Below are 27,455 nucleotides of genomic sequence, written 5' to 3'. Positions count from 1 at the left end.
TCTCAGAATGTATTTGGGGCAGCATAAATCAAACATAAATCTAGATAATTTAAAATGTACTTGACTATACACACACACACTTTTATGTATACCTATATTTCGCGCCCCCCCCCCCCGCTCCTTTTACTCCACAAGGCTATTTCAGGCACCCTGCCCTTCTCTTTGTCTCTTGCCTGGTTAAATGTGCTTTACAATAACTATGTTCTCTCTGCCCCAACCACATTCTTCTGCCAAGCTGCTTAAAAGGCACATGCAAACAGCTGAAGTACAACAGAAATTTATTATAAACAGGACACTGTCAAATGGATTGAATGAATGAATGAATGAAAATCACCTGTTCTGTCACAGCACCCCAGCCTGTTAGGCACTACTTTGTTACCTTCCTCTCACCCTAGCCCCCAGAAGTGAAGAATTTCACACTACAGAGTGGAGAACTCAAGCAATAATGCCGGTCTTCACCATCTTATGTCATGACAACTCCAAAGACCCACAGCATTTGTGCAAACAGCAATGGATCAAATCCTGAACTCCAACACTGCACGTCAAAAGCATCTCAACTCTTGGGGGAGTTCAGTGCAAAGAAGCAGCATGTTATGTGCTTGCTGATCCCCACTGTTCAGCTGAAACTAAATAACTTTAATTACTGAAGCTTCATTATACTAGGCTGTGATTTCAAGCTTTTGTTGGGTCATGCGCAATTATACTGCACACCAGCACATACAACTGCCCTAGTTATCAATAACACAAAATAAATTCAACACCAAATAAGACCTACAGGCAAAGATCCGGTCAAAGACAAACACCCTTCAAGAAAGCGGACAAAATTATCACCAAACTCGCATGTTAACTGTGGCAGGTTCCCACAGAGTAATATGTAACCCAGAGTTAGTGGGCTTTAGAAAGAGACACCAATGAGTGATACCATTTGAACTGCTCAGAACATAAATGCGTTCTGTGACCACAGGGTTTCTCAGTTTCTGTTTAGACAAGGGGAAGGATGGGATATAGAGATTGTGAACGGGGATGTTTCTTCCTCTGCCCTCAGTAACCTCCTAAGTCCCAAATGATCTGATCTCTCCAGGCTGTCCCATCCCATCTCTAGGATACCATCCCACAGCAGGAGCTGCAGCAGAAGTTGTCATGCAGGATCCTTCCCTGCCTGCCAGGAAAACGAGCCTTCCTCTGCTGGCACAAGACTCTCCCTTCCCCACTCCATTCCCAAAGCCGAGAGATCTGCTTGCCAGCTCCACCTGGAGGAGAAGCACTGCCAATTTGGGAAGAAAGGGAAAGGAACACAATAATCCACCTGTTGATCGCTTCCTTCCCTACAACAGAGGCTGGACGGGTAGGAGCACCCAAGTTCTGGAGAAGACAAAGACACAGTGGTGTCAGTCAACACAGAGCACGGCACAAGACAACTACCACAGATATTCCAGCAGCGTTGGTCCTTCGTTATTTGGCACTGTTTGGTACTGCGTGCCTTCAGACTTACACCACCACCCTACTATTGAGGCATCATGTGTCACTTGTCTGGGATTAGATTTTTCTACCTACCTATCAATACAGCCGTCTGTGCAGTCACATGAATCAACAAACATGGTGGAGAAATTGTTGAGATAATATCCACGTGGCCACGATGCCCTCCGATATTTGAAATAAGGTAATCTTGCGCGGTCAAGATCATTACAGAAGGAAACAGGCACAGACTCGGCTCCATTGCTAATATCAAAATCAAACACGAGGGGTTCGGGATTTACGGTGTTCCGGCCCAACAGTACGTATGTGTTGAAGGAGAAGTGATCAACAAATAAGAAATTGCATTCTGTTTCAAACAAATAATTTTGCACATCTTGAAAGCTTCTCAGACTTCGACCGCAAGGAGCTTTATAATTCACATCCAGTGATTTTGAAAGGCAGTCTGCTTTTGCATGGCGTCTTTGAAAGTCAAACAGGATTGGCATCTTAAGAGGATTTTCACCCTTGTAGGAACCCGCTGCTCTGTTGGCAAGACATGCACTAGAGCACTTGTGGTTCTGGTACTGCAGGTTTAAAGGTAAATCTTGAATTTTACTAGATGCTGCTTTACTCCCTGAACCTGTTTTTTCCATCTCCTCCTTTTTGCTATTTGGAATAAAAAAGAAAAAAAAAAAAAGAAAAAAGAGCAGCATCTTAGACAACCAGTAAAATGCTCGTTTTTTTAGTAGTTCGATATTATTAGCGCAGGAAAGAAACAGCCTTGCTAGAAAGGCAAGGGTTTCACTGAATCACTGTTCGCATTGTGTTACTGTCCTAACATCATATGAAGACATATTCAGTGGCATTAAAAAAAAGGCAACAGCTTCTTCCCAGAAAGAACTTACATACTAAAACACAGAAAGTACCTTAAAAAAAAAAGAAGGAAACGATGTCTTTACCTCCATCTTCCAAATCAGTACCTGAGCCTACATACAGAGAGACTAAGTCATGTACCTGACAATCTGCACAGCCTGTGAAAACCTGAGAACTGAACTAAAAAATTGTTAAGTCCTAACCCTGATAATCCTGGTAGTACTCATGGATCTGTGTTCACAATCTAATGCCCTGTTTTATTCTGCAAAGTTCTTACGTGGTAAATTAGAGAAGTCTACTCAAAACCTCAGGTTTTCCATGTAGGTCAAGTTAAAAATATTTTCACCTTGAAAACTGGCAGGTTTCAAAACTGGATTTAAAACACTGACTTTAGAATTACAAGAGATTTTAATCTCTCTCATATGCACTAAAGAATATTTCAAATAAGGAAATGGAATAAACTATTAAATACACTGACCTGTGAGAACCTTGTACAGAGTCTGCAGTGTTGTCATCTGTAAGAAGACGCTGAAATTTGGGTTTGGTTTCCTGTATGCCATCTCCGTCAAACATATCGCTTACTGAAAAAATTTGAATGCAAGCAAAAACTTCAGCAATCCACATTTCAATTTATAATCGAACTTACTTTAGTTACTAAAGAGATAATTGCCAAAATACATTAAAAACAATGCATTGCTATGAACTACGGCTAACAAAGAGCATGCTAGCAAGTGCACTACTAAAAAAGGAAACTGCTTTTTATAACTTATACAAAAGTAATGTGTTTGCATATAGGTGTGCAAGCGAGTGACTCGCTGACACATGACACACACTCTCACACTTTCTCTCCTGCTCCTCCTCTCCCTCCCTCTGTCTCCTTCCCTCTCCCCAAACAGGAAAACTTAGGTGTGCATTGACAAACTTGAGGCAGAAATGCATCATGAAGATTTACTCTTTTTCACAGACCCCCAGGTGATCTGCACATTTAAATCTTCCATGTAGCTTTCAAAGAGCATGGAGACAACACACATATGAAACACATATATAGATTTCTCTTCATTATTTGAGGTAAAAGGATGCCAGGTGTCCTGGTTTTGGCTGGGATAGAGTTAATTTTTTCTAGTAGCTAGTATAGTGCTGTGTTTTGGGTTCAGTATGAGAAGAATGTTGACAACACACTGATGTTTTCAGTTGTTGCTAAGTAGTGTTTAGACTAAGTCAAGGATTTTTCAGTTTCTCATGCCCAGCCAGCAAGAAGGCTGGAGGGGCACAAGGAGTTGGGAGGGGACACAGCCAGAGCAGCTGACCCAAACTGGCCAAAGGGGTATTCCAGACCATGTGACGTCATGCCCAGTATGTAAACTGGGGGGAGTTGGCCTGCAGGGGGGATTGCTGCTCGGAAGCTTACTGGGCATCGGTTGGCGAGTGGTGATCAATTGCACTGTGCATCACTTGTTTTGTATATTCCAATTCTTTTATTATTATTATTGCTATTTTATTATTGTTATTATTATCATTATTATTTTCTTCCTTTCTGTTCTACTAAACTCTTCTTATCTCAACCCACAAGTTTTACTTTTTTTCCTCGATTCTCTCCCCCATCCCATTGGGTGGGGGGAAGTGAGTGAGCGTCTGCATGGTGCTTACTTGCTGGCTGCAGTTAACCCACAACACACAAACCACAAAAGTACAAACCCAGGTGAGAGTCCACAGTCCAGTACCTGAGGAAACTAATAATTACGTTTTTTCCCTTGTAATGCTAACAGGCTTCTCAGATCTGTTTTACCGATTTCAACGAAGGGAAACAAGCTGCTAGTGAGTAAAACGAGACAAATTAAATCCACATACCAAATAAATACAATCGAGCTGCACATACCATTTGTCAAGGTTAAGAGATCACCTAGATTAGCTTCATTCACCAGTGCCCAAGCCTGCCAGCATTCTATGCAAAAACCAAAACAAAACAGATACGAAGTGTAATTTAAATAATGATAATAGGAACAATGATAAGAGGGAAAACAAGGTGTAAGTCCTCCAGAGACACTTGTTTCCTCACTATGCTAATCTAGAGCACTGCAAGACTTATACTATTAGAAACCTTTTGCACCACAGTCCTTAACAGACACATCTATGAATTACAATAAAATTACAGCTCGTATTAGTAGTTGTGAATCAGCACCAAACATCCTCCAGCTTTTGGAAAACTGCTGGAATGTTTCCAAACACACACAAACCAGTAGCCTCTAGTGGCAGTAATATACATAAACACAATTTAGTGTAAGTTTCTCTCTTTACTTTGTCATCAGACTAGTCATCTTCTGGCTAAGAAGGGCTGGACCAAATTAATGCTACTCCTAAACTGGTGGAAATGGCCTTCTGATAGTAAGAACACAAAGAAGAAACTAGTTCTGTCTCAACCTCTTACCCCATGCAATAAATATTACAAGGTGGCAGACAACAGTCAGCAAAATCCATCTTAATACTTTAGTTTGAAATCTTTACAGAATGAAGCATAGGAAAATTTGAATTTAACTATGTCACAGATTCATTGTGTCACCTGGAGATTCAAGTTCAACTTCTATCTAGGTACTGCTGTAATATTGTGTCATAAAAATCAAGATGTGGGAGCTTAAGTACACAAAAAATTGCACTACCAATTTAGAGCAAGCAGTACAATGCAGACTGTGTGGCTATACCAGTTTAAAAGCATCTTACACTACTGTACATTTTCTTGCATAAAAAAGCAGTAAGATCCACAGATTACATTTACGTGGGCAACTTAATAAAAAAAAGTAATTTTTCTGAACTAAATAAACCAGTAAAAAGAAAACTGTGTACTGCTCTAAGCTTATCAGACTTCCAATTTTGATGTAAAGGAAACTTATTTCCATGAAAACCAGGAACAATCTTAAAGGCATTGCTGTCACATTTTTCTACTAACATTTCAAGTTATAATGGTGTCTCCAACATGAAATAATACTTATGTAATTATAATCCCACCCCAACACCATTCAGTTCACTGAGATCACCTTGAAAGGCTAAAACTTCTGATGATGAACAGAACACAAGGCACTGCAGATATTTCATTACTTCTCAAGAAGAAACACTTCAGTTCCATGTGCTTAAGAGCCATGCATTGTTTGAAAAAGTATACAGGCAAAATGAGAAAATGGCAAAATGCACCTGAAATGATTAGTCTGTTTTTTGAAAAGCAGATGTATTTTTTAAAGTGCTTAAAAACGCCAACTCCTAAGTAATTCAAATTCAGAGATTTCTGAATTGTGGCAGATATCACACAGCTCCCCTGCAGTACAGCTTAACTGTTACAAGGATTTCAAACCTTGGTTTGTGGCAGTTCCATTCTTGATCTTTTGCTTTAGCAACAGCAGCACATTTTGCACCTGCTCAAATATGACGTCTACTCTTCTACCTCCCAGTTGTGTCCAAAACGTCTTCAAATCACCTGAAATGCAGATTTCTGTTTACAAGTCTGTACAGCTCCCAAGAAGTCTAAAACCACAAGTGGCTCCTAGTGGGCTTTTCAAAGGCTCCCACTCATTTCATCGGGAGGCACTTCTGAAAAACCAGCCAGGACAGATATCTTCTTTCGTAGGCTTAAACCTTTAAAAGTCTATTCATAAATCTAATCATGAAAGCTAAACAGAAGTCAAGTGACGAACTGGAGTGGCTTCTGATGGTCCACAATGCTCCTTCAAGTAATTTTTCAAGCATGTCTACAAAGGGTGCTGTGGGAGCCTTTCCCCAAACATCAGCAAACTAGTCCCACTATAAATTAATCACCATTGAAACTCATAGAAGGGACACAAGAGAGAATTTTCAACTGAACGAACTGAACATATTACTAAACAAAAGGCATTTGGAAATTTTTTTACAGCTGTAACGTCCCTTAGTTACACAAGCTGACTATCCTGTCCTATCAATATTTTTTGTATGTCTTCTGGGGAAAAAAGGTTCGAAATATTTTCAGATAAAAGCAGTTTGATAAATTTTATTCACCAAGTGATATCAGTTGCAATAATTAATACACCCCTTATACTGTGCCTCATTCCTCCACTAGAAATATTTATAAAGAACATTTTGTTTAAAGAAATGCTTTTTAAGCTACTGGTTCAGAACCTCTTCTCTTCCAAGTGTATGTACCTTTGAGGTAGCAAGCCCACTCATGAAAGCTTTTGTTAAAACATTAGCGGTGCATCTTTGGCAAGGACTCTGAAAAGGGAATATGGTTCAGTGTGTCAACAGACAATGCCAGAAAAGAGAACAGGCTCGCTCTCTCATGGTTAACATTTCTCCACTTCAATAATCAAGCACGAAAGAACAAGTAAATCTGTTTTCTTACTCCATTTCTAGAGGTAGAGTCCACTGTCACCGTACTAGGTTTACATTCCACTTTCAGACAGCTAATCTTGGCTAGCAAATGTGCTAGGGTGACACCTCCCCAGCAGTCATGAAATACTGCGTTCTTGTAAGGCTACTAAAAACATATTTCCAAAGTCATTCCAGAGAATTACTTCTGTTGCCCAAGACACCAGAAGCGAAGTAATGCTATGGCAGTACAGATTCTATGGTTACTCTCAAAAGCATCATGACAGCAGTGAAGAAAGTAACAATCTTTTGTCACAACAACCGCAGCTGCTTATGTCACCAGCAGCTACAAGCATAATATTTAATATCAACAGGCAATGCTGAAAGTACTTTATCTTGTAAAACAACTGATTTGGCACTAACTCTCAACATAATTTTATGAACTTTTATATTCACAGAAATTAAAAAAAATAAAATGTGGAAAGGTCAAAGACCCATTACAAAAAATGCCCACAATACTTTTTGGAAACCTACAGTACTGCTCCAGGAGACAACATCTGCCCTGTGCCATTCCCATCCTTTTGCTGTGCATGACAGTATCACAAATTTAAAATACTGAGAAATAAGTATATTTAATGTGTGTTTAAAAATATACATTCAAAAATCCTAGTAAGAAGTTCCACCACTGCAGATTAAAACTGCTGTCCTTATTTCTTACCTGTTTTCAGATATTTCAATACATTTACTAAGACTGGATAGCACTGGTAGATAGATTACTTCAGAGGATGGGTGACAGAACACAGTTTTTCATTTCTGGATCATCAGTTATAACCTTGTGTAGGCCAAAAGGAAATAAAACATACACTATTATGTGTAGTACTCAAACCACTCACTCACCTTGGAAATGCTTCCCCAATTCTCATGCTGGAGTGCCCTGAAACTCTAGCAGCAAAACCTTGGTTTTGCATGGAGAAGCAAAGATTGCATATGAAATTTATAGTATAATTTTCATTTAAAAAAAGACAGATTTCCACATCACTAATCTATCCAGTGTTAATGCTGCTCTTGTCAACCCCAGCCAGGAGGACAGGGAGTGAACAGACACAGGATGCATCTACCTTGCCAGCATTCAAAAGGATCTCACCAGCTGATGACTCAGGGTGTGGACTGGCGTTTGGTAGCAATAGTTCTAAACCTGGCTGAGGCCATTACCTCTGGAGGGATTTTCTTTTCCCTCTATAGGATCCTTGTGGCCTTATCGCTCTTTTTTCAGCATTGTGCAAGGGAATGATGCTAGAGCAAGAAACAAGCAGCCAAGGCCAGGGCTACTTACGCCAGCTACCGGAAAAAATACTTGGGTGCATGTTTCCTGTAAAGGAGCTGTAGTGCTGCTGACTAACATCTTACACATACACCATAAAAGGCAAAACTACTGTCTTCCGGTTACCATTTTCACAAAGTGGTGCCAAATATATACTACCTTCTCCTTCCCCTCCATACATCCAAATTACACTACCTTCAGTCCTCTCCTCCCTGGAACTGGTAAGGTTCTCCACTTCAAAGCAGTCACACAGCACTGCAAGAGGTGCAGAATGGATAAGTAAGAGATCAGATGAGAAATTAAAATGCTTTTAGCTACTTAGATTTTCAAAATTTATACAAGTAAATCCTACAGCAGGTATCAGTGGGAGCACTGTGTGAGAAAGCATTGTGGTGAAATAGTCACCCCACTTTCAAAGAGTCATCCCACGTCTTGTCAAGACCTAGCTGAAGAACACTCACATGAAACAAGCTGTGTGAGGAAATTTTTTTTACATAGGTCATTTCTTATTATCCCTCAAGCATGAAGCTGTCATGAGATGACCCATACTTTCCAGCATATTCAGCTGAGCCTACATAACCCCCACTTTCTATTAGCTCACATCTCTCTTTTTTTAATTAATGCTGTCAATACAGCACTACTGCAACTAAACTAATTTATTTAGGAAAAAAATGAAGCCTTTTTTAGGTAAAAAAATTACTGAATCTGTTTCTCAACAGATGCAAGATAAAGCAAGATATCTTTACTGTAATAACACCAAGGAGAAGTAAGGCAGCATTCTTTAACCACACTGAAGATATCAGGTTTCTGACTGTCATCACAAGTGACACAGAGAACATAAAACGTGCCTTACTTGTAAGTTAGCTACTTAATCTTTTCTGTGCTATAACTGAAAAAAGATTTCCATTCATTCTGGCACAGAAATTTCAGTTGGTTGACTGGGAAAAGAGGTTAAGTGAAGACTGTTGATTCCTAGAAAAGTTTCTCACAAGATCTGCCTCACGACTGCTCAGAACATTATTTTTTTTTTAGGCTTACTTTTTTTCTCTTCCATCTTTTGGGACAGCTGCATGGAGGGCTGGTTTACACTTGTTGGGGGCCAGCGCCGAGCCCAGCTGAGGTAGGAGAGCGGTGCGTTGATCTTGCTGTCCTCCGACACCTCTGCAGGGTCAGCTTGAGGGGCCTGCGGACGGGAGCCGGGCTGCCTGTCAGGCTGGGAGCTCTGCGCCAGCGCTTGCCAACGGCTGACATGGGGCGAACCTGTGGTGGGGGCAAGCCTGCAGCGGGGGAGAACCTCTTGTGGGGGCAAAGCTGTGGTGGGGGAGAACCTCTTGTGGGGGCAAAGCTGTGGTGGGGGAGAACCTCTTGTGGGGGCAAAGCTGTGGTGGGTCAGAACCTCTCGTGGGGCAAAGCTGTGGCGGGGGAGAACCTCTTGTGGGGGCAAAGCTGTGGCGGGGGAAGAACCTCTTGTGGGGGCAAAGCTGTGGTGGGTCAGAACCTCTCGTGGGGCAAAGCTGTGGCGGGGGAGAACCTCTTGTGGGGGCAAAGCTGTGGCGGGGGAAGAACCTCTTGTGGGGGCAAAGCTGTGGCGGAGAACCTCTCGTGGGGGCAAAGCTGTGGTGCGGCAGAACCTCTCGTGGGGGCAAAGCTGTGGCGGGGGAGAACCTCTTGTGGGGCAAAGCTCTGGGGGGGAGAACCTCTCATGGGGGCAAAGCTGTGGTGGGGGAGAACCTCTTCTGGGGCAAAGCTGTGGTGGGGGAGAACCTCTCGTGGGGCAAAGCTGTGGCGGGGGAGAACCTCTCGTGGGGGTGAGCCTGTGGCGGGGCGAGCCTCTGGTCATGGGCCACGCTGGGCCGGCCGTGGGACGCTCATGCACGACTGGGGGCCTCGCCTCAGCACCTTCCACCCTCCTCTGGCCAACGCCTCTGGGGATCAAGGAGAGAAAAGGATTAAAGAGGACAGGCTGCCGCGCTGAGGCGCGGGGGTCACGCCGACCCCCCCTACTCCTTCAGGCACGCGTTCCCCGAGGTGTGGGGAGGCCGGGCCGATTCCCCCCCCCCCCCCCCCGCTCCGGGTGACAGCTCCCACACGGCTCCGCCCGATGCACCCGGCGTTATTAACCGCCGCGGCGCTCGCAAGGGCAGGCCCCCCCCGCCCCATCCGAGACTTTGCTGAGAGACGGCGCGGTCCCGGCGGAACCACGAGCCAAGCCCCGGCAGGCCAGCCGCCCTCCTCCTCCTCCTCGTTCGCCACCGCCCCCAGGCCTGTCCCCGCTTAACGGTACCTGCGGGCGGCGCTGGGCCGGGCCGGGCCGGGCCGGGCCGCGCTCCGCCGCCGGGAGCGCGCACTGCAGCGGCGCTGCCGGCCGCTAGGGGGCGCCGCCATGACAGGGAGGCTTCACCGCCCCGCCCACTACCAACCAAGCCGTTCCCCCCACCTCCAAAGGCCGCCTCCACGGCGGGCATTGCGCCTGCGCACTAAGCGCCACGCCGCCCCTCCCTCCGCCGGCCGGGGGGCGAGGACGCATGCGCCGAGGCCATAGCGCCTCCCCCTCTCCTGCGGCGCAGGGTGGGGCAGGCAAGGCCTCGATGATTAGACGCCGAACATTTCCGGGTTAGGGCTTTGCGCCGCGCTACTACGCACGCGCAAGGCGGGGCCGGGCCGCGGGAGCGAATGGCTGTGCGCAGGAGGTGGGCCGCCGACGTAAGGACGCGCGCCTTTCTTTGTTGCTATTGGCTGCGGCAGGGGGGGGGGTGAGCCGGTGCGGGTGGTGCTGGCCAATGGGGCGGCGCTGGAAGGGGGGGCGGAGGGGGGGGGGGGGGGCTCGTGTGGCCGCGGAGGCGGGGGGCGAGCTGAGAGACAGGAGGTGCGTCCGCCATCTTGGGGGCGGGGCGAGCGGGGGGGGCGGGGCGTCCCCGCGGTGGGGGCGGGGCCGTGCCGTAAGCCCCGGGTGGCGAGGCGGGCTGGGCGCTGTGGGAGCGCCGCCATCTTGGCACAGCAGTACCCTGAGGAGGAGGGCGGGGGGAAAGGGCCGGCTCAGGCAGCTGATCTGCTTGAGTGAGGCTGCAGGCATGGCCCCGGCCGCTGTTTTGGGCTTGAGGTGCTGGGGGGACGTGGTGCCTCTCTCAGCGTGTGGGGTGGGGTAGCCAGCTGTGTCCCACCGACCCTTCCCCACCTGTGGGGCTTTCCACAGGTGTCATGGAGTCCGGGCAGTCTCTAGGCCCCTGTGGGAAGTTGTCTTGGCCAAAGGGGTCCTGGCTGTTGGCTGAGCTCGGTGGGGCTGCAGGCACATGGGTGGGGAGTAGGGGAGAATAAAAGCAAGTTAACTGAGGGGGGTTTGGGCCTTTGATTCCAGTCCACCAAATTAAAATACTTGGTAAGTGAATGAGTTGTTTAACTTCACTGCTGGCTCCTGCCATTTACCATTGCTGGTTGCAGCTGTACCCTATGAAGTACTAAGTTAATACTGCCTTTTTGATTCAAAGTGTGAAAAGAAGTTTACATTGTCCTTAAAATTTTCAACGGCATTACTTTACGAGTGTTTGTGTTGTGGCTATGTGAAGGGATTTTTCAGAGAGGCAAAAATTAACCTGCTCTTAAAAGGTGGGTAAAGTGGTTTGTCAGCACTTTTTTGTCACTTCTTTTTTTTGCCACCACTTTAAACTGTAGAGGTAAACACAACATGCTCAAATAATTGTCAAAGCATTTCCAATCTTGTGGGTATTATTAAAAGTATTTCTTTAGGGTTTTTTTTTGGGGGGGGGAGGTGTAGAAATTTAATTTGTCTGCGGGGGAATGGTATGTTGACGTGACTTGGGGCTCTGGTTGGACCCAGGATCCTCCAGAAGATTTTGATGTCATCTCTTTTGTACTTTTAGAAAACCTTTTAACTGTTTGCACAGGCATGCCTACATCTGTGCCTGTGTTTGAAGTTTGTTGATTAGCCCATGAGTACTGCCTAACTCTACAGAGAGAAATGAGACAACTAACAATAATATCGTTGGGAACAGGGTGGCTCAGCATTACTAATGTGCTGACAAATCTCCCAATAAAAATAGTAGTTTATGTTTTATAAAGAGAGATTTCACTCCTGTAATTGTTTATTTTAAAATTAAGTACAAGCGTTTCTTGCTTTTGGAATACACTGCATTATGAGGTGATGGCTGCAGATTAAGTAACTTCATTTTACTGGATTTTTGATATATGTGCACATGCAAGTGAATACTGAGTGTTATGAAACACTTGTGGCATTACAAATTGTATATGAGGACTATACCAAATACAGAGAAGATGGAGCCCAGCATCATTATGATTGTATTAATTGGAAGTTATTTTAAAAGGTGATTTCCTCATAAAGTTTTTCTTCCTTAAATGCCTGCTAAATGGCCTTCTGTGTTTGCCTGCATGCTTTGAAACTATGTGGTAAGCATTCATCAGCAATATGGAGATGATAGAGCAATCTCATAAACAATGAGTGTTGTTAAATGATTATATTTATGGCTGGGTAACAGGGCTGTATATGTCTGCTTGCCTGATATGATTAGGGTGATGGTTTGGGGTTTTGTGATGATAAAGTTGCCATATGCTTCATGGTCATGAGCAGCAAATGAGCTCGAGCCTTTTCCCAGCAATGATTCATTGAAATGTAAGTATTAGGAATCTGACCACAGTGTCGGTTTTACTTGGAAGCAGTCGATGGCGTTATCCTGCAGCAACTGAGGAAAGCGGCCCCTTTGCTCTGAGCAAGCTGCTAGAGGTTATTCCATCTGCCATAGCAGGGTCTTTTGCCTGGTGCTTGTCAGTGAACATGCACCGCTGTGGTCCGTGGTGGTCACTCACGGTGTGGCCTAGCTCCAGAAAAGAGAGTGGGGAAGTTCTGAGGCTGTCTTTGGAGGCTAATGCAAACAATCTACTAAAAATTTAGGACGGATTGAAATCAGACTTTTGCACTCACGCATATAAAAATGTGCTCTATGTCAGTGTGATTGGAAATGCAGTTTTCTGTATTTTAGCAAGTGAATGCAGAGGACATGTAGTGAAGAGGTAACACTGGCATAATCTGTGTTATTCCCTGTAAAATGTTAGCACTCAAAAGCTTTTATTAGCAACTGGGAGTGATTGAAGAAGCTGGAAGCACATGACTATGCCTCTCAGACAAAAGAGAAATTAGTAGTATATTTTGCTTGTTATTTGAAGCAAAAGGAATGGGAAATATGTCTTTCCTAAAACAAAATTAATTACAATGAGGAGGCAGTTTTGAAACATACCTAAGTTTCCTTGGTTTTGCTTTTATCTAGAGCTGTAAGATAGGCTTTCTGCAACACAGTGGCAAATTCTGCCAGTGAGCCAGTAAGCTCAGTTCTTCCCAAACTTGTTAGGTGGCAGAAGCTCACAAGCGATGCTGATCTGACATGCCGGTAACCTGCCTACAGCACTCCTCTAGCAGTGATATAAGCTTCTTGGGACTCTGCAGTCTAGACCTGGACTGACTAACTGCACCTAGAGGTGAGGACAGCCTGTTCCACATGCTTACGCATTTGCTAGCACCTTTGTTAGGGTGACAGTGAAAGGGCTGACTGTCCTGGTTAATGGTGCTGTTGACTGAGTTGCTGAATTATGCTTTTGTGCTACATAATTCTGGTCAGATTTAGAGACTTCAGATGAAGGATTGCATAGACAGGCAGGCTGCAAATGGCTCCTTTGAGTGGGAGGAGATGAAGCTGGTCCAAAAGGAACTATCTCATCCAGTTCTTTTCTCCAGGGAGGTTTTTATCGTCTTGAATGCCGTGGGGATTTGGGTGTTTCCTCATATGGCCAGATAGGCTTGGGTGGGGTATGGAGACACCAGTCAGGCTCCAGAAAATAACAAAGCAGTCAAAGCCATAGACTTTGGAAAGTCATGGGCATTCGGAAAATGCTTTATAATGCTCATTTAGCTTTTTGTCCTTTTCTGACAGGATTGGCTCTTGGTTTTATTGACTCTTCTTCTTAAAGTTATCTTCATATCAATTGAGTACTTTTACCAGCTCCTTCTCTGTCACATCCTCCCTGTTATCCTTCTTGGTGATTTAACTTGCTCCCTTATAGATAAGTGTCCACACCTCATAATGTTCTCTTTTACTACATTGATTAGATTAAGTATGGTTTATATGTAGTCTGAGTAACGTAACAGATCAGAGAACAGGCAATTTTATACAGGTCATAGATCATTGCTTCTTTAAAAAATGTGTTCAATGAAGCATCCTTTGGTTTATCTTAGAAGTTTTGCTGTAACACATCGTTATTTATGAAGACACAGATTAATACTCCCGGTAGGTACGTTTCTTACTAATTGGACTTATCACAGACTATTTACAGGCCCTCAGTATGTTTTGTTACTCTGTTTTGTAATTCTGTTGCTATTGTAGGTATGTTAGGTTTTAATTAGGTTATTTGGATATTATTTTTTTCCAGCTATTAAAGAAAGGGGAGATTTGGGATCTCTGAGAAGCCTGTAAAATGATTTTGTTCTACCTGTGATGTAAGCACGTTTGGCAACTAGAAGTCAAACAAATTGTCTATTTGAGAAGATGAGCTTCTAGAATCATATACTGTTATGGTCCTAGGGGAATCTTAAAACACAGGCAGAGACTGGCTATGAAAAGGAAAGGAAAAATTTGTGTCACTGTTTAAACAATAGCCCTCTTTCATGTGGAGGACCTAGATGTCTGTTAATTACCAACTGGCTTGAGGGTTTTGGAGTCTGGCCCAATATGCTGAAATTCTTAACCATCCACTAGCTGGCATATTCTTCAAGGTCTGCGTTTGGAGACTGGTAATGTAATGGATTTCTTCTTTATAGACTGTTTATGTAGTAGAAATGTTTTCAGTTTTAGCTGTATTTCTGTCTTACAGTCTCAGTACTCATTGCCAACATAGATTCCAGATGGTTACATGAACACAGAAAGCAAGGACTGGTTTAAATGTTAGATAATGTTGGACCAAGTTGAGCAGCATGCGTCATCTTTGCTGTGCCACAGCCCCACCACAATACACTCATCAAGACCTAAAACTGTGCCCTCTAATTTTGGGTGACTTGGACGAATTAACAAGATCTGAAAGCCTGTAATTACAGCTGCATTTGAAAGGGCCTGAGATCTCAGGCAGTAGATGTATATGATGAAAGGAACCCAAAATAAATGGATGCCTAAAAACCTTTTTATCTTCATATCTGCATGTGAACATAACTATGTATTTATCTGAAATAAATTTTCACTGGTATTTTCTGAAGTAAAGCTAGTGGTTGTAAAGTATTCTGACCCTTTTGATGGGCTTTATTTGTGGGTTTGCATACAGATTGAAGTATGTGCACAAAGTATTTTCATTAAATGAGGATGTAGCAGACAAAAATTTCAAAGCAGTCTTCAAGATTTAGTGAATTTGTGGTGTTCCTACTCTTAAGAGATGTTCTGTAGGGTGCTCCACAGCTTCTTTTTGATTTGCCTTTTATTTTATAAATCAAAGTGTCGAGGAAGCTGTCCTTGTGATGCCAGCTGATATAAGGTTGATTGGTTAGTGCTGGTCTTGGCAGCAGCTGCACAGAGGCAAGGGAGTGAGTGCCTGGCATAGAACTGGACCTGACTGAATAAAAACCATGAAAAGGAGGCATGTGGCAAAAACTTGAAGTCATTATTGTGTGTAGATGGAATATCTGCTTTCAAATAAAACTGAAACTTGTAAGGTTTCAAATATACCAAAAGGAATTTGACTACAACCATAGAAAACAGAGTAAATGTATGTTGTGGTGTAGAGGCTCAACAAGTAGGGCTCATAAAAGAATATTCTGGACTAAATAGTCCTTAGTCACAGCCACCCATGGGAAAACTAATTTAGCTGAAGAAAAAACTTTTTTTTTTTTTGTTGATTGTTTTTCCTGATGCAGTTCACTGTGCTGAATCAGCTGGTTTTGCCTAACTTTGTAGAGGTGTGGAAACTGGCAGTAAGGTGTAGAGAATATGAGGAGCAAGGATGGGAAGCAGTATTGTCCTATTAATATTCATTGCGATTGGTTTTGTTGATAAGCCTTATGAAGGGTCAGGGAAGCCACAGTCCCCTGAACACTAAATTGGCACTGGCAAAGAAAGAAACAGTTCTGTTCTCCCTGTGCTTCTCAGCCCTCCCCTGTTCATTTGTGTCATCGCTCAGGGAACTGGTTGGATTTAAAAAAAAAAGTTACTTACTTGGCTCAGCTAATTTTATCAGAATAACTTTCCCCATCTAATTTGCTGTGCAGCCACTTGGTATTTTTGCTTCTCTCAGGGAACTGGGGGTGGCCTAGGGGCAAAATGAGCATCTGGAGATAGATGGGTTGCTTTCTGATTTTATTGTCGGTGTCATTTATCCCAGTTTAAAGTGTTTGTGCAACTTCTTTCTTAGTACGGGCAAAGTACTGGTATGGGCAGGACACTTAGCGTATCCAGGTTATTGTGGATGGTATTTATCGCACAGCAGAGCTGTCCTAAGCCTGGATCTCTCTGCATTCTCAGTTGCGCTAGACCAAGAAGCCCTCCCACTTTCTACAGACAGTGGAGATGAATGGGTTTCTTTTGGGGGTGACTGAATTTAAGTTCATTGTTATTTTTTTTGTAAAATTCTTGAATGACTGGAACCAAAGAAGCTGTGTTGAAAATGTGTGAGGCATCCTTTCAGCAGCATGGAATCAGCAGTGTGAACTGTGGGCCCAAACCTTTGCAACCCTTTTTCATAAGAACTGTTACTCAAGTGACTCTAATGTATGAATTTGGCTCTCCTTTCACATAAGTGGATATGTATGCTATTTGTTACAAAGTAATACCAAAGCAATTTAGATTGCATGCAGACTGGCATTTAAAAAAAAAAAAGCTTTACTAAGATTGAGTGCTGCTAGAAATAGATTTCATGTGTATCTACCAAAAAAAAAAAAGTCCACCAAATACTGCTGGTTAGCTTAGTTTAGTGTGCAGATATGGTTTCTGTCAAGTTTGTGATGAACCAGTTACGTGAGTTGTGGTTTGGTAGCATGTTTTAAGTGAAGAATTATTTTTAAGATTGAGTCTGTTAATGAATTCATAGCAAGGTGCTACGACCCTTGCATTAGCAGATCAAGATGTGTGGTTGCAGCCAGGGTATAGGAATGAGTAAGAAGGGACAGAATCTTTGGTTTTGTTTTTTGTGGGTTTTTTTGTTGTTGTTTTTTAACTGGTTTTGCCACTACGTATTGTAGAAATATTTTAAAATTGCATCTCCTATCCTCCAAAAAAAGGGTTCATGGGTGGATGGATTTTTTTTCCTTTCTTTTGTTCTTTTAGTATTGTAGCCCGGATTGTCCATTTTAGAAATAACTGATAAAGGTAGTTCCAAAAATTTCACACAAGTTACATTTATTAAGTCCCTCCACAGTTCTTCTCACTTCTCCAAAAGCTGCATTTTTAGGGGAAGTAAGAGAGGTTTGTTTTTTCCAGCTGTTAAATTTCCAGGGTGCCTGACAGGCTGATCTGTCTCTGCAGTCGTGCTATTCCTAGAACTGATGCAAGGGGGGTAATGACAGTAAGGGCTAGTCTTCCCTTTTTGGAAGCAATGTAATCTTAGAACAACTTAATCAATTGTGAAACAACATCTTTAAATTATTTTACAGCATGCGTTTACTGAGATATCAGAAGGTTTTTTTTAACATTTGTGCCTTGAGTTTCCTGTTGCAAGAGACAATAATTAAGATGGAAGAAAGTACTGCTGCATAACTAGACTTTGAAATGTGGGGACAGTTGAGTGACAACTATTGGATCTTTGTTAAAGACCCGATGTCAATGTAGCACAAAGGCACTTGTACAAATTTATATGTACAAATTTATTGTAGCAAAAAATACAGTTCACTTGCTCTTAAGTGTGGGAAGGAAGTTATGTGGGGCTTTTAAAGTAAGGGCACTGGAGCTTACTGAATATGAAGAGACTAAAATTATGTGGAAAGAGAGTTCACTTCCAGCACCTGTAGTGTTCTGAGCAACACGTAACATTCAGGTCTGTTACACCTTTTTTCATATGTCGGCAGGGAGGCATGGCTGTATTGACTTTTCCCTCCTCAAGTGTACCTTAATTGTGTGCTCTCTGCAGTTCATCGGCAGTCAGGCAGCTGTCTCACTTCTGCAAATAAGCAAAAGACTACCAGCTCATGAGTTCATGGTGGTCATTCACTACCTGTTGCTTTTGAATACAGGAGGAGCTGTCTGCAATATGTGATTTATTTGTTGTTAGAAATAAGGCACTAAATTGAACTTTACAGAGTGAGGACAGGATTGCACGGTGGTTGTAGTCCTCTGTTAAGGCAAATATTGTATATATCACATAATCACTGGGAAAAGTCTGTGGTTTTGGGGGGTGGGGGTGTGTGATCATTTTTGTTTGGTTTGGTGTTGGTTGGTTGGTTGGGTTTTTTTTAACAAATTGGTTTAAGCAAATGAGCTAAGTAAGGCTGAACCTTCTAAATGCAAGCTTATTGCATAGAAATTGTGTTGACCTTTGGTCCTACTCCTCATCTGTAGTCCAGTAATAGGTCTTGTCTTTTACATTACAATCTGTGGTTAGGTCTGTAACTGCCTACGATGTCTGTACTGCTCCATTCCAAGCATTGCATGCAGCCTTGGGCAAAATACAAAAGTAACAAGACAAAGTGCTTTTGGTCAAAGGCAGTTTGAATGAAGACAGGTTTGAATGAACTCTGAGGTCAAATTGGCTTGGTAGTCTTTAGGTTGTTTGGAAAAGGTTTTTTCCTTCAAAAAACCAACATTAATGTAAAGAGATACATGCTCTTACAGTTCATCTGTGTTCCACCCTTTTATCAGGGAAAGGAAGGTGTTGCCAGAGGATTTCCTGAGATATCCTTGTGCTATTCTAGTTTCTTGGGCAGCAGTTAAATGCTAAGAAAACATGCACAGAGATGTTACCCATTGTTTTTCCTCTCTCACTGAACTCTCTCCACCCTGTAAACTGAGTATCTCTGCATTACGGTTCATAAGGTCTCATCGCAGTTCATAAGGTCATGGGAGAAGATGGCTGCAAAACTATGTGACATTCCCATCTTTGAGGGTAAAAACCATGAGGAACTAAGCAAATCTTCTGTTCTGCATGATGTGATGTGCTGTTACATCACTAATATACTTCTAACATTGCTTACAAGAGTGTCTCGAATTTGGGGGGGGGGGGCGGGGCGGCGGGGCGGAATGCAAGAACACATGGCTATCTCGAATGTGCAGTGTCGAATATGAAAAGATAGTTTAAGCAAAGGAAGACTCCCATCTTGATTTAGAAGTGATTCAAGGGCAGCAGCCAATACATCGGAATAAGTATAAGTAATTTTTTACAAAGATGATTAAAGAAAACTCTCCAGATTTTCTTTATGATCTGGGGCTAATGAGGAGAAGTTCTAAAAATACCAGGAACAAAAAGAACGGTGACATATGTCTGATGGCTGCGCTAAAGTTGTCAACAACAGTGCTGAAAAGACAGAACTGTTATGTACATCTGTAGTGAGAATGAAGCTGAATATTACAAATGATCATATAGCTATGAACAAATCCATCATATTACAGCAGTAAATAAAGACTGAAAGAACACTTCTGAAAATTTGTGCTACAAATTTATGGAGTCCAAGGAATTTTTTTTTAAATGGCTAATGTAAAACTGTCCAAAATTTTAAGGATTGTCACGTAGCAAATGCTATTCAAGATGATTAATAGAAAACAGGTATTATAAAATGTCTAGTATATCAGTTAGATCAAGGATTTGATCTAGTCTGTCTAAAACTGACTCCTGTAAATGTTACACTCAATGAAGAATCATTGAATTAAGATATAATTTTGTGATGTTCAGTCGTTGGATGTTTGTTTGCAAAAAAACCCAACCCCAAATGAACACACAGTTGGAAGAAAATGTAAAATCCTTCCTGACAGTTTTATCTAGGCCATGTAAAGTAGAAAAATGACAAATGATGGCATAGCCTCATGTATTTGATTGAATTAAAGAGCACATTAGTTGACTCTTTTGAAAGATGGACTCAAAACTTTGGGAAGTTAATCACCAGGAAAAAAGACTGGATGCACCTTAAGGATGAGGAGCAGTGTCCAAAAAACCAGTACTGCAAGATATTGAGACTCACGGGCAGCAGGCAGCATACAAGACACTCCGCGTAGATAAGCAGCAGCCAAGAGCTGATAGTAGTTGAATGTATTGAACACAGAATGGGAGATTTCCTTTCCAATATTATTGACCTCACTTCTGGAATATAATCGGATTTGATGGATTCACTTCAAGACATTTTTAAATTGAAGTCAGTACTGGTTGTAGGTGTTGCAAAAACATATCTACACACTTAATGTAGATGGCGATGAAGAAGTAAATCCTGAGTTTGCTGAAGTGATTTGATCGTGTACCTATGCATGAACATAATGGAGAGCCTTCAAAGAGCATACATTTGCAAATACAGGACTCACAGCAGCAGGAAGCAGAAAGTAAAAAAATATGAATTTGCATAAAAGGAAAAAATATTTGAAGTGGTACCTAGTTAACTATTGCACTAGCTTATTGATGGACTTCATAGATTCTCCAACACTTGAAATTAACATCAAGATCCAAGATCTTTTAAAAAGCTGCTCTTGTTCAAGAAGCTCTTGAGCTATGCCAGACAATAATCCATGCTTTGTGAGAACCAGAGTACATCTTTGCAATCTTTAAATTCCTTTGTTGGGAGTAACAACATTCATTTCTTGTTTTGAGAAGAGGAAAAAAATCAGTTTCAAACTTTTTTTACCAAATAAGGTCTTATTTCATAACTCTATAGGAAGCATATAGAACCTGTCTTCAATTTTGAAAGAAAAGCCAGTTCTGTGTAAATTGTCACAGATTCTTGTTACTTTTAAACTTCCTAACCATGTCATCTATATTTTTTTAAAATGGAAGAATGTAAAAATAGGTAGTGTGGTTGATGGATTAAATGGCGAGGTATTAAATAGCTTAGGTTTACGTCTTTAGTTACTTGGCTGATATGCAGCTGTTTGGATACAGGTCTTTGTGTGCTGAAATCTTTCAATGGAAGTTCTTACGCTTGTGAAAGTAATTTCATCCCATGATGACAGCTAGTAGAGACTGTCTTGTTGCGGTCATGGAAAGTTTAACTGGTATGACTCTCACTAGGTGACCTTCTCACAGGATTCTGCCTGCTCTCAGGAAACAAGCCATTTCTTTTCACTGGTACTTGGGTGGAAACTCCAAAATTGGCAATAATGCCAGACATAATTTTATGTCCTTATGAGCACTGCTGTTTTGAAAGAAATGGTTTTGGGACTTTTCTCTCTCAGTTCCGCTATTGGGCCTACAGCTCTGACTCCTTGGGTTTGGGAATCTCTGCTTGATTTAATAGATATGAAATTTTGTCTCCTCATGATGTTAGGCTTGGACATGATATTGAAGAATGTCATATGAGAGAGAGAATTGAGGTTCTGAATGCAGATATGATATTAGAAAATGTGTTCTGCAGGTGTTCAGTCTCAGCTAGCTTCTGACTACAATATAAGTGTTATTTTTTTGCAAAGATGGTAGATAACTTTTCATGTCTGGGCTGATATAGCCTGAGACTGAGTTTGTGAGGGAGTACACCTTACGTTCAGTGCCAATCATGACTTTTTTTTGTGTTGGATGTAGCAGTCTTCTATCCTTCAGAAGTGTAGATTTTGATGGCAGATGAAGTTATTTTGTGAATGCATACTGCAAAGACACACAGACAGGAGAAAAATTATCAGTAGTTTGTGTAGGAAGAGAGCAGATATGTAAACTACCATTAGCACGAGAAAACCGTAATTTCTTGAACTATTTCCAGAGGGTGTGACAGTATTTGTAAGTATAGATCTGTATGCTGTGTAATAAAGGACCTGTCAGATTTCATTGAGAGATGTGCAGAGGAGTGGTGTTTGCCAAGAAGATTTCCATTAGTATATTTGTCCTGATACAACCTATGTATCTAGAGCTTGCCATTTATGTCATGTGGCAGGTTATTTTCTTCCAGGTATCCAGAACCTGTCAGGGATCTTCACTGTTGAGGCTACCCAGGAGCAGAGTTGAATCAAAGCACACCCAGGTGCCTCAGCTGCTCTCCGTTCAAAACAGAGATTGTCCTGAAGAAAGCACACTGCTGCATGTTGGTCCTTGTTCAGGACAGAATTCCTGCGCTAAAACATGCCAGCCTGCAGTATGCCTGCTGCCATTTAAGGAATTCAAGGAATGACCCTGGTTTATTAATTAAAGCAAAAGGAACTCAGCCCTTAATTGGACACTTTGTGGTTGTATGTGTCTGATGTAATAATTAATTTGCAATGTCAGTTGTTGGGCAATGTAGATGGGGAGAACAGCGGATGGCTTTTTGGTAGGGTGGGAAGTATGGTTAGGTTTTCCCCATTGGGGAGTAACAGTGTTGGACTTCATAGAATACCATACAGGTTAATTGGCTCAATATAGTCAACTTTTGGCCAGGATGGACTACTACGTAGCTCTTCAGGGGAACACTGGAGGCTCCATCCTGGGCCCAGAAGAATATGTGACTAAAATCTGTGATAGAGGATTTGTGACAACAAGGGACCATTCATCACCTAACAGGTAGGATGATCACATTAAAGTCATGTTGCGATCCTTATCGTGGGACAGAAAGTGCAAGCATCCAGTGTTGCATTGACCAACCATGTATCTGCCACATGAAGGCAAATATATTGCAATTTGAGAAGTGATGGATATACTTAATTGTTTGTCAGGAGGAATGACTTTGGGGTACTTGTGAAGACAATGTTTCTGTGTGCAACTTGAGCTTGATGAATTCTCAAGGTTGCCTATCGTGATCCAGTATGTTAAACTAACATTGTTGCAGGACAAAAACTGGTAAAGAGCAAAATGTGAGAAGACCTGGGTTCCCGTTTATCCAGGGGAGCAGTGTTGACTGCCAGTGATTTTCCAGTGTGATTTTGGGTGAGTCAGTTTAGAGCAACACTTGCTTAAAAATAACAGCCATTTTTCATGAACTGTAATAATGCTTAGGTTTCATTATTTGACACTGGAAAAAACTGTAATTCTTTGTCTGAAAGCAGTGGCTTAGACTCTTTTAGCTTAGTTTTATACTGGTTTTGGTTCAACCGTTCTGCTTTAGTAGGATTTTTAACTTGCATGACAAGAGACTCAGAAGTTTGTTCTGCCTGTGAGTTTGGGTTCTGGAGCCGTACATCACACAAACTGCAAGCTCATTATCGCAGCCTACAAGAAAAGGACACAGCAAGCTGGGTACTGCCTAGTATGTTTGTTTGGATTCCATCACTATAGTGTCAAAGCACCGTATGGTCTTGAATGCATTCATTTTCCCATGGGGAGACTAAGTGGCTTTTCCAAGATCACATAGAAACGTATGACACAGACAGGAACTGACTCTTGATTTCTTTGGTCTGAACACATTTCTTCATTGGTGCAACACTCTACCTCTGTATGGGACTTTCTGGTAGTAGTTGTTCTCTTGTCTGGGGCAATCACTTGAAAAATACCATGGTTCTGTGGGTAAATCCTGGCCTTTGCTGCCCTGAAGAAGTAACTAACTGGAAGGCAGTAAATTATTGATGGTGCTGATTTCTTGTTTGATCCCTCATGTAGAGGAAAATAGCAGTCTCTGCGCGTTCTTGGCTGCTCAGTCCTGAGAGGCAGAAGCAATCTGGAGCAATCTGTTGTATCTTAAGTATTGCAGGTATGATTTCAAAGTCCCTCAAGAAGAGGAATAGTTGCTCTTTTAGGATCTTTAGAGTGAACGGGTGTGGAGCCATTTGTAGCTGTTTACCATGGTGATTTTGGATGACACTTCAGGAAACCCAAAAGGTGCTAGTTGCCAGAAGCTCAAAAAGAGTAGAGTAGTCCTTCTTCTGGTATCTGTTTCTTTTTCTACTTTGCACTTGGTGTCAGCTGCTCTTGCAGATGGAATTTGATGGAGCTTTTTCTGATCCGGAATGACAGTTCCTATCTACTGACATTCTTTAACAGTATATTTTTGAGTGCACACCTTTGGGTGTTTGCTTGGTGCCACCTCAGTTTCCTTATACTAAAATGGCTGTTATGGTGAGTGCTTCACAGGAGCATTTAACTTGTGTTTCAAATTAAGCTTAATTTTGTTTGTTTGCAAGTCATCTTGAGAGGATCTGGTGAAAAACGCTTTAGACTGCTATAGTAGTGGTCAATAGAGGAAAAGTTTTAATCCCAAACTGCCTTCCACCTTGTCAGAAACAGAGCCACATGTTATGTATGAAGAAATTATTGTTGTCAAAAGGCAGTTGATCTGCCTAGTATTTTCATTGCACATCACCATTAGTGACATGAATATGCAGTAATACAGCTTTCAGCTTCAAGCACTGTTAGGAAGTTTAAAGTTGTCTTTCACCACCAGGGAAGCTGTAGGGGATATATATAGATTTTTTTTTTTTTCCATATGCAAGCATGTTGAAAGGGGGAGATGTCTTAACATGCAGTACCCCATGCTGTTTTACTAACTCGTGCCTAATATTAAGAAAATTGCTTGCTAAAGTTACATGGAAACCAGCAGCTAAATGCAGTATTTGCAAGAAGACTAAACAGTATTAATATTGTTTGAATATTTCAGAAATGGGAGATAAGTGCTCTTATACACATGAAAAAATTTTGCAATCTAATGAAGAAAAGTGCTAGCAGTGATGCAAGGACTATCTTCCAGCATACTAGACAGCAAGGGCTTATTTGGGCACTTTTTTTTTTTTTTTTTAGTGTGCTGTGATACAAACTGTAAGATTGGGCCTCTCACGGTACATGTGTGATGAAGGGTTAGATTTTAGATCTTCAGCAAAGCTGCTCTTGTTGTTCCTTCTGAAATGAGCTTTCCTTTTCACATTTTTAATTCTGTGAATGGACCTTAGACAAACAAACGTGGCCACTGAAGTGGTTGACTGTACAGGGCTGGGATAGAAGCAGTCTGGAGAAGTGAAGGCTTTAATTATATTAAAAATACCTGCTTAGCTCTTCAGGGAGTTACTGATTTTGGAGGACTAGTTTCTGTTTGCATACATCCCCAGGTAAAAAGCGTGATGTCATCATGAGTTCACTGTTCCTCCACTCATAAAAGCGGGAGTGCAGGTATGGTTCTCGATTGTGTTTTATGTTAGGACACAGTAGATAAGGGATGCGATTAACATTTTTTTAAGTGACATTTAGAGCAGGCATAAAATTTTGATCTGTTTTATTTTTTGGTTGTTGCACTTTAGTAACCTCCGGTTTAGATGTAATTTCTGTTTGGGGGAGGGAATGTGCAAGAAAAGAGATTAATTTTATGACTTTCTCTAAGGATGTAGCTGATGGATGCCTTTAAAATGAGTAAAAATTTAAATACGCTGGCCTGTACTTAAAGTATTTAATACATAAAGGTTTCTGGTAGAAAGGCCAGTGTTGGTGCGTGATTGCTGGAGTGGTGTATATCTGAATAATATGTAATATTATGTAAAAATATGTAAAAACTCCTGAGCAGTTTATAAGAGTTAATGCAGCTTTTTAAAAAAAAAAAACAAAACAAAAAAACCCCAACCAGTTTAGCAGCTGTTTGTGTTTGCATTAAATAAAACAGGAAGGAAAAGGTAGTATGTGCTTAAAAGCACTAGAGGGAGCCAGGAGGAAGAAGAGGGGAAAACCACGGAAGACATGCTTGCATTTTTAGGAATAGCTTGTACAGAGCATCCATTTAAATCCTCCTGTTTAGTTCAGCTAAAATGCAGCTACAGGTCGGCTGCTGCCTCTGGCTGCTCTCTGTTCCCCTACACTTGCCTGAAGAAATTTCAGTTTTCCAGTCCTGAGAGACGCCAGAAGCTTTGCTGCTTTTTAAATGGCTATAGGGAAAACCACCTGCCCCTCTGTAGACTGCACCCCTGTTTTTGCTTTGGTTTGTATTTGGATGAGCAGCCAACTGTTTATTTGCCTTGTGGTGCTGGTGGGTGTTTTGGGGGGATTGGTGTATAAACTCAGTTCTGAGCTTGTCTGCCTCCAAGATTATATGGGGGAGAAAGAGAGAAAGTGGGGGTGTTGATGTGTGTCTGTATTTGGGATCGATTAGATGAAGATGACTTCTAATGACATTAATTTGGAGCGGCCATATTGCTCTTGCAGGGGATCTGAGGAAAATTAGTATCTGCAAGCTTGTAGAATAACAGAAACACGAAGTTACTCTGAAGTCTCTCATTTTATGAGGTTTTAGAAGTGTTGTTGGGCTCACTTCTTATATTGCTCTGTTGTAAAGCTAATGCCTTGAGTTAAAGTGTAACAGCTTTACAATGTAGATAGTGTAAGTAATTTGTTTTTAGTTCCCCTCCACCCTGATAAATTGCCATAATGTTGATATGTTGGGATCTGCAAGAATAGAATGAAATCCTGGGGGTGGGGTGGGGGATATTCTTTAGTTTTCAGGTTTTGAGGTGTGGGGGAATCTCTTTAGTATTCTAAAGTTTCTCCTCTTGATATCCAGTATTACACAACTATACTTGTCGCTGTTGAGAACTGAATTTTGATGGCCTGGGGCCTTGACATAGAGCAATTTGGGGGGAAGGAAGGAAGGATGATTATTATTTATTTATCATTATTATTATTATCTGAGGCTGCTTAGGGCTTTGGAATCCTGGAATTCACCTCAGAGGAGGTAGACTGGAAGTGGGTGATTAAATGAGCAGAATTAATATATATGTACTGCATGTTTATCATCTGCTGCTGTAATTTATTGCTACCATACTTATTGTTCAAGTTCCCTAATTTCTCTTTTCTGCTTTAGAAAATAAATAGAAAGGGCAGGAATAATGGACTGGGGTTTTCTTCCTTTGGTCTTTATTAGATGAAATGATTTTAAGTTACAAAAGCAAGGACAAACATTTCTCAAAAGTACTCTAACCACGTTTTAGCCTGAGGACTCTGCTCACTTTAAAGGAAACAAATATAATGGAATTTAAATATGTGGAGGCTGGAGTCCTTTAGCAGTGCACAGAGATTTTTTGTTTGTTTGTTTCCCAGTGTACTTTGAGACTATAAAGAATTGTTGGCTATTAATAATTACATCATTCCAGATTTGAGATGGCTACAAATTAAGAATTGAAGAAAACATTTCTTTTGAAATATTTAATAACCTCTCGGCAACAAAAAACCCCAAAGAGGTAAGAGCACTAAGTAATTACAGCTTAATTCCTGTTGGATGGTTCAGGGCCTTTTCCTGTCATCTGAGAATTAACTGCACTGAAGATGAAACAGAGTATTGGAATAGCAGAGAATCCCCCCCCCCCTCCCCGTCCCTTTAGCTACTCTGCTTTGCACTGGTTCTCCTGCTACAATGCAGTGATGGGGGCAGCTGTGTTTCTTGCTCTCCTGGTGTGTGGAGGGCTCCTATTAAAGCCCCAAA

General features: G+C 41.8%; 2 protein-coding genes across 20 annotated transcripts in view; one reads left to right on the top strand and one right to left on the bottom strand.

Annotated features, from left to right (window-relative positions):
• LOC115350615 (histone-lysine N-methyltransferase SETDB2-like) overlaps nt 1-10,392 on the bottom strand; it is a 44,440-nt gene extending 34,048 nt beyond the window's left edge. For 3 of the 16 annotated variants that reach the window (XR_005933976.1, XM_041128718.1, XM_030036412.2), the window contains exons 1-7: nt 10,260-10,388; nt 9,014-9,900; nt 8,171-8,230; nt 5,669-5,791; nt 4,205-4,270; nt 2,807-2,909; nt 1,555-2,121 (exon numbers count right to left, since the gene is read on the bottom strand). Coding sequence is in view for 4 of the 16 variants with exons in the window: in XM_041128718.1 (XP_040984652.1) it covers nt 1,555-2,121; nt 2,807-2,909; nt 4,205-4,270; nt 5,669-5,791; nt 8,171-8,230; nt 9,014-9,900; nt 10,260-10,360 (1,907 nt within the window). In the remaining 12 variants the exon portion in view is untranslated. Of the gene's footprint in view, nt 1-1,554; nt 2,122-2,806; nt 2,910-4,204; nt 4,271-5,668; nt 5,792-8,170; nt 8,231-9,013; nt 10,235-10,259 lie in introns of those variants that run through there. The other 13 variants (XM_041128720.1, XM_041128719.1, XR_005933982.1 and 10 more) reach the window with 12 other exon arrangements.
• Nucleotides 10,393-10,659: 267 nt separating this feature from the next.
• Nucleotides 10,660-27,455, top strand: part of CAB39L (calcium binding protein 39 like) — a 66,581-nt gene continuing 49,785 nt past the window's right edge. For 2 of the 4 annotated variants that reach the window (XM_030036286.2, XM_030036284.2), the window contains exon 1: nt 13,354-13,480. The gene's annotated coding sequence lies outside the window, so the exon portion shown is untranslated. Of the gene's footprint in view, nt 10,679-13,353; nt 13,481-14,770; nt 14,790-27,455 lie in introns of those variants that run through there. The other 2 variants (XM_041128723.1, XM_041128724.1) reach the window with 2 other exon arrangements.

Source organism: Aquila chrysaetos, chromosome 14 (assembly GCF_900496995.4).
Source record: "Aquila chrysaetos chrysaetos chromosome 14, bAquChr1.4, whole genome shotgun sequence".
Lineage (NCBI taxonomy): Eukaryota > Metazoa > Chordata > Aves > Accipitriformes > Accipitridae > Aquila > Aquila chrysaetos.
Note: the sequence above shows the minus strand (reverse complement) of the source record. Positions and strands in the feature narration are given on the sequence as shown.